The following is a 6651-nucleotide window of genomic DNA, read 5'->3' as shown; positions in this document are numbered from 1 at the left end:
AACGCCGAGCTGATTCTGCACTCGATCTCGAGTCCATACATCGCCCAATTGATGTTTCGGACGCTGAGCCCAGCACGTCGGATCCCACAAAGACGCAGGACACCGCCGCAAAAACTCCAGACTCGCACCCTATTGGGATAAAAAGAATTCCCACCCACCCCCCACGTTGAGTACTTTCCAAGCAACTCCGGGTGGCCCGACATATGAGATCTAATGTACGTGAAACAACAGCACGAAGAAATAGTCAGGCAATGCTGGACTAGATTCCTCCATGTTAAAAACAAGATAGCAGACCGCGGCAGCCAGGAAATTCTATCAACTTTCTAGCATAGGTGCCGAGACGAAGGCATCCTAAATGCCCTCGCCCACCATCACGTTCAAAATACTACGCCATGGAAGATGCCTAGCAAGCTCAGCAATTGCAAACAGAGTCAATCCATGCCAAGGAACCCATAAGAGCTCCAACGAAGCGCACATACTCACACCGGTCAGTCAAATACGAGCTGTCCGAGAAAAAGAAGAAATCCCTGACAGGTTCCCGAATGGTCCTCGACGAATTACTGGACAAGCCGTGTCCCATACACTCTGTCCTACTAGATAAAAGCCCAACTCACAGCCTTCGAGCCTGCTAGGTGGTTAGGCAAGTTGCTAAGAGCGGAGAAACTATCCTCGGAGGCTCACCCTCAATCCGATGTTCAGCAACGCCCTTGGATGACGACGCCGAGATCCTAACGATCTATGAGATGTTTTCGTCAAAAAATCAAAGGAAGAGAGCCCTTCGAGAGCTCTATCAAATTCACAACATGGCAGCGACTGAATCATGGACAGACATACCCATCACCTTTGATGAGAAAGACGAGCCGAGGTCCCACACTATCCGGGCACCTGCTTCCCTTGTCCTTAATCCCATAGTGGACGAATTCAGACTCAATAAGGCGCTAATGGATGGCGGCAGTGGGTTAAACCTCATATATGAGGACACCCAGGGCAAAATGCAATTCAATGGATCTCGTATTGAGAAGAGGCTAAAAGAAAGGACACGAGTGGAAGAGGGGATCAGGTGAAGATCCGGTTTGACTGTATAGAGTAGTAGTATACTCGAGCTCGGGACACAAGTTGAACAGGGGAAATGAATGCTGTTAGGTGGATCTGAATAGAAAGCGATGTAGAGAACTGAAATACGCAACTCGCGCTAACCACGACCCACGCAAATAATGAAACCACAATATTTTTTTCTTTTTTGGAACGAAGGCTCAAGAAAGATGCGTGACATGATGCTGCTCAACAGCAGTAGTAGTTGAGGCAGGAGCCAGAGTGGAACGCGCGCCGGAGCTTCACTTTGCAACTTTGTGGGCTGTGAGGGTATCTTCAACGCTGAACTGCAAATTCTTTTTTACATCTGTTCATGGATCAAGAAATCAGTCAACAGACACGGATACGGGAGCCGGCCAACCAATGCTATCCACATACTTTTCAGGCCGGATTTCCATTAAGCGGATGAAATTCTTGTACACCGCTGATTTTCATATAAACCGGAGGAAATTCATTACATTTTTGATAATTATTAGCTAAATCCTACTCTAAAACTAATCTAAATGATGGCCGGCACCCGTTACCCATGTCCTGCTATGTGCCCTGCAAAGTGAAGTTCCGGCTCTTGGCTTCACCTTCTCCTGTTCCGCCTCGGCGGTCTCTAGGTTTGCCTCTGCAGCCTGAGCGGCTAATTGGCCGGCGATAATCAGTCCGCCAAGCTTAGCTTCAATGAGAAGGAAGGAGCGGTGGCCTTCTTGGGACCCCAACGGCGGCGACCTACCATGCACTACTCTTCCTCGCTGCCGGTTGCGCCCGCGGACGTGCCGACTTCGTGGTTGTGGCGGTGGGGCACGGCCGTAGCGAAGTTGGCGAAGTTTGCGCTTGTTTTGGATGTCTTTTGACCTTGCAGTGTTCCCTCCCATTTGCAGTATTTCTTGTCTCCAATCCAAATCCCATCTCATCTACAACCTCTTAAAATTGCATAAGCCACCACTCCACAAATATGATATTGGCGGTTTTTGTTGCGTGCAAGCGGTACTACCGCTGGCTGATGACCCACAAGTATAGGGGATCAATCATTGTCATTTCGATAAGTAAGAGTGTCGAACCCTTGCAAGCATCCGGTATGCGGCAGTGCTCTTCTGGTAACCAAACAACCTAATCGTTCCCACCGTGTCCTTCGTTAGGATGAAATAGTCATCATAGGACCGGATGTCATGGTACAAATGATCAAAGACAGTCTTACGCATCCGTAAAGAGTGCATCCAGGGCAAAATAGTCGGCCATCAATGTGAAATGGCTGCCCGCCCTGTTGCGGTTGAGCACTCGATGACCCTTGACCGAGCCCTTTAAATTGACCCTGTGGCGGTCCCAACAGATGCGGACGGTTTAAATTATCCCGGCAAATACTTGTGTGTGTCAAGACTTTCTTGGCACAGAAGTGTGAAACGTTCATGTGCGACGCACATGGCCCCCTACGCGGGGCCACCCAATGTACAACCTGTGTACACGGGAGACGGGGTTGACCCCAACAGCTTGGTGTGGTGTAGCTCAATGTTTATAAAAAGGCTTGCTCCCGGTAGCTAGTATTATCAGCAAAATGGCTGGCAGCGAAACGACTGCTCTCCAGGTCCCCGTGGCGTTCAAGGACGCCGACGACGGCACCATCCCAGTGCGCCCACCTACCGAGTATGCCGCCGCCGTGGCGTCCCTGCCGTTGAACCCTGCCAGCAAGCTCAAGTTGCGCTGCTATCAGGGCGTGTGGGTGCTGGAGGACTGGGTACCAGGCATCATATCCATGCAGCGCAGCTTCTCAACGCGCCCCGGCGACGTGGTTCTTGCGAGCTTTCCCAAGTGCGGCACCACTTGGCTCAAGGCTCTGATATTCGCCACGATGGCCCGTGCTGCGTACCCGCCAGCCAGCCCCGCCCACCCGCTCCGCCGCCTAAACCCGCACGACTGTGTGATTCTAGTGGACAGGCTCTTCGCCGTCGGCCGTGAGGCAGTGCTGGACAAGCTGCCCTCGCCGAGGCTCATGTGCACGCACATGCCTCTCTCGGTGCTGCCGCCGTCTATCTCTCGTGGCCCCGACTGCAAAATCGTCTACATATGCAGGTAATTTTGTCGATGTTACAATAGTACATATGTTTACATGATTGGTTCAACAAGCCCTGACCCAAGGAGGTCACAACTAACAACAAGAACAGCGGTAGTTGTGTCTTTCCGTCATCCGCTATCGCTTGTTATTTCTCTGATGCATGTTAGCATATGGCTGTCAGATCCACTCAGTTGAAGTGTTTTTTTCCTCTCTATATCAGGAATAATATTGTTCTCAAATTTTCTTTCCCGTCATATATATGACCGTGACTTTACAAGAAGTGATGAGATGGCTCGAATCTCCATCTAAAAGCTGGGAGAGGATTAAGTAAAATTTTGCAAAGTGCACCTCTATTTGAAAAAGGACGTTTGTAAAAAATATGTAATCCACATGATCTCTTTTATACTCATTCTTCCGTTCTACTCAAATAAATGACTCCTTAATTAGATATTAGCATAGTCCTCAATAAATATTTTTTCTGTTAATTAAAATTGCAAAAAATATATTATGTGGATTTTTAACTAGGCGTCATGTATTTTGCAAATTAGGAGTAGTATGTACGTCCCTTTTCTACGATTTATATTATTTATGGTGCTCTTTGTACTACCATGATAGTTGACCAATAGAGCGGAAAGTTTTTTCTAGAAAAATATGCATATTTCCACCCTAGAAGATTTGTTTGCTTCTCCCTGTATAACTTTTTATAGATATTTTTTGCTTGCACTTAAAATGCAAAAAACTTCTTATATTTTGTTACAGAGGTTACGATTGCATAATATACATTGAGTTTTACACTATACTAGTAGTAAAACTTCCAATTAACATATCTTGAAGAGAAATTTATTTTATTAAACATCCCATTTGTTTGAGATCTGTGAATTTTTAATCAGTCGGTGATTTGCAGGGATCAGAAGGACATGGTTGTCTCCATGTGGCATTTCGCCAACCGTGTTCGACCTGACATATCACTCCAAGAGGTGTTCGAGACGGTGTGTGAGGGCACATGTTTTGCCGGGCCTGTCTGGGATCACATCCTTGGATACTGGAGGGTAAGCAATGCAGAGCCAAACAGGGTGCTTTTCTTGACCTACGAGCAGATGCATCAGGATCCGGTTGACAAAGTCAGGAAGCTAGCTCAATTCCTCGGGAGACCATTTTCCGACACAGAGGAAGAGGCCGGTGTCGTTGCAGAGATCGTTGAGCTTTGTAGCTTGGAGCATCTGAAAAATCTAGAGGCCAACAAGAAAGGCTCCCAGGGGGTGTTCTTGAAGTTCCCATATGACTCCTATTTCCGGAAGGGGCTGGTGGGAGATTGGGTGAACCATTTGACACCTGAGATGGCTAAATGTCTAGATGCGATATTCGAGGAGAAGTTCAAAGGATCAGGCTTCACTCTGCTGTGATGGTTTTTTTTCCGTCAATGGGTGAATTTTACCGATTTAAAATAAAGCATCAATAGGATATGCTAGCTGCCTCTTGTCTTCCGCAATGGCGGCGTTCCACTGTTATGCTTTCTATGTTGTTTGCACTATGAATAATTTGTTATTTGCACTATTGTAGTCTCTTACGTTGTCCTGCTGCACAAAACTATCCAGATCTTAAATCATTACGTATGCATTGCAGTGTGATTTTGGTTAGTTATACTAGTCAACATCTCGTGCATCTGCACGGGCTAGTTATGTTAATGATCATACCTGAACTTTCATTTCTAGTTCTTAATTGTAAATATATTTACGAATTGCGAAGTGAAATTTGTATGGATAACCATATGAAATATTACTATTTGGAACATGTAATAGTTGGCACTATTATGATTGAGAGAAAAAGGTACATACATATCTTCGATTAGTTCAATTGATTTCTTCAGATTTATCAGCATCATCAGTTAGCATGTATTCGATCTAGTGGCATGAAGTACATGTAATGATCTGCACCAAGTCAAATATTGTATTTATAATTGGATAAACTACAAATAATCTTATTGATGTAGCTATAAATCATAGTTTTTGAAGTAGAGCGAGTATCTTATTTAATCTGATTACCGAACATGCTTCAAAAACATTTAGTGGTTCTAGACATATATAATAATAAATAAATGTACACTACTGATTTCTAGTATTGGGTAAATATATTTATACGACCATGTACATGAAGTGGGCTTCTAAAAAAATCAATCTAGGTACTATCAAGGATCAGTGCAACTATCCAATAAAAAATAACAATATGTTACTAAAGCCTATTGAAAATAATTTTGTGATGTTAACCCACAAATAAGGAAAACATGCAAGGCCTGCGATTTGACAAAGTTCAGTGTGTTTCTTCAACATAAAACATGATTACTCTTTTTTTTTATATAACATGAGGATGCTATAAGGCATTGTCTCTCTTTTTGGTACGTTTTGGTTCAATTCTGCACGTACGTGGTGTCTTTTTATAGGCATGGACATCGAATACATCTTGTCCATTAAATTCCATGCATATCTTTTTTCCTTTTATTTCATAAAAGGGGGAACACACATGATTATTCATACGTATCATTTTTTTCCAATTTTATTAAAATGCAGAGAAGGCACGTATTATTTGGGATCTGGATGTGTGTGATGATGGATTTTTTTTAAATAATGATGGTCCTTTTCTTATGGCATGATGGCTCTTTTTTTGGCAGATCTCCTTTTTTATAATATTATAAAGCAGTTGTGTCTTTACATTCTGTACGTCCTCGTTCAATTTTGTATGTACGCCGTGTCTATATGCCAGGAACTTCTAATAGATCTTGACCACTAAAATTTAAATTTAGTTGTTGATTTAATCTTGATGATGTGGATTAAAATAATATTTTTCCTTTTATTTGTGAAAGGGAAATCACACGTGATTATTTGTACGTATCATTTTTTCCTTTATTTTTAATGAGAAACGGAGAAGGCACGTCATATTTTTGGACTTGGCCGTGTGTGATGTTGCATTTTTTTTAAATCACAATGGCCCTTTCCTTACAGCACGTGGACTCTTTTTTAATGATGTTTTTCTTTTAGATATTATAGGCAGTGTCTCTCTTTTCTGTACGTGTGTGATGATGGGATTTTTTAAAATCGCGATGGCTCTTTCCTTTTAGCATTAAGACTCTTCCTGTACGTAATCTCCTTTTTATATTATAAAGTAGTTGTATCTCTCATGATGGCTCTTTCCTCTTAGCGTGAGGACTTTTTTATGTGATCTTCCTTTTTATATTACATTGTAGCTGTGTCTCTCTTTTATGTACGTGTTGGTTCAATTCTTTACGTACATCATGTCTTTATATAAGTCAGGTACTTCTAATAGATCTTGACCATTAAATTTTAAATCTAGAGGTTGAGTTAATCTTGATGATGTGGATTAATGTAAAGGCTGGAAAGGTGTCTCCAATTAGTAAATATAAGATATAAGATATAAGATATAAGATGTGCTACATTACTGTTTACTTCCAACATCATTTACTTCTGAAATCTGCACATCATTTTCACAAATACAATTGTGTCTCGACC

At 42.8% G+C, this 6651-nt stretch overlaps 1 protein-coding gene across 1 annotated transcript; it reads left to right on the top strand.

The window, feature by feature from the left end:
* The first annotated feature begins 2632 nt into the window (after positions 1–2632).
* On the top strand, positions 2633–4720 carry LOC119289852 (cytosolic sulfotransferase 8-like). The gene is made up of 2 exons (XM_037569053.1): positions 2633–3147; positions 4035–4720. The coding sequence occupies exons 1-2, from the start codon at positions 2633–2635 to the stop codon at positions 4531–4533; spliced, it is 1014 nt and encodes a 337-aa protein (XP_037424950.1). The 3' UTR covers positions 4534–4720.
* Positions 4721–6651: the final 1931 nt, after the last annotated feature.

Source organism: Triticum dicoccoides, chromosome 4A (assembly GCF_002162155.2).
Source record: "Triticum dicoccoides isolate Atlit2015 ecotype Zavitan chromosome 4A, WEW_v2.0, whole genome shotgun sequence".
NCBI lineage: Eukaryota > Viridiplantae > Streptophyta > Magnoliopsida > Poales > Poaceae > Triticum > Triticum dicoccoides.
The sequence above is the reverse complement of the archived record's forward strand: the minus strand, read 5'-3'. Positions and strand labels throughout refer to the sequence as shown.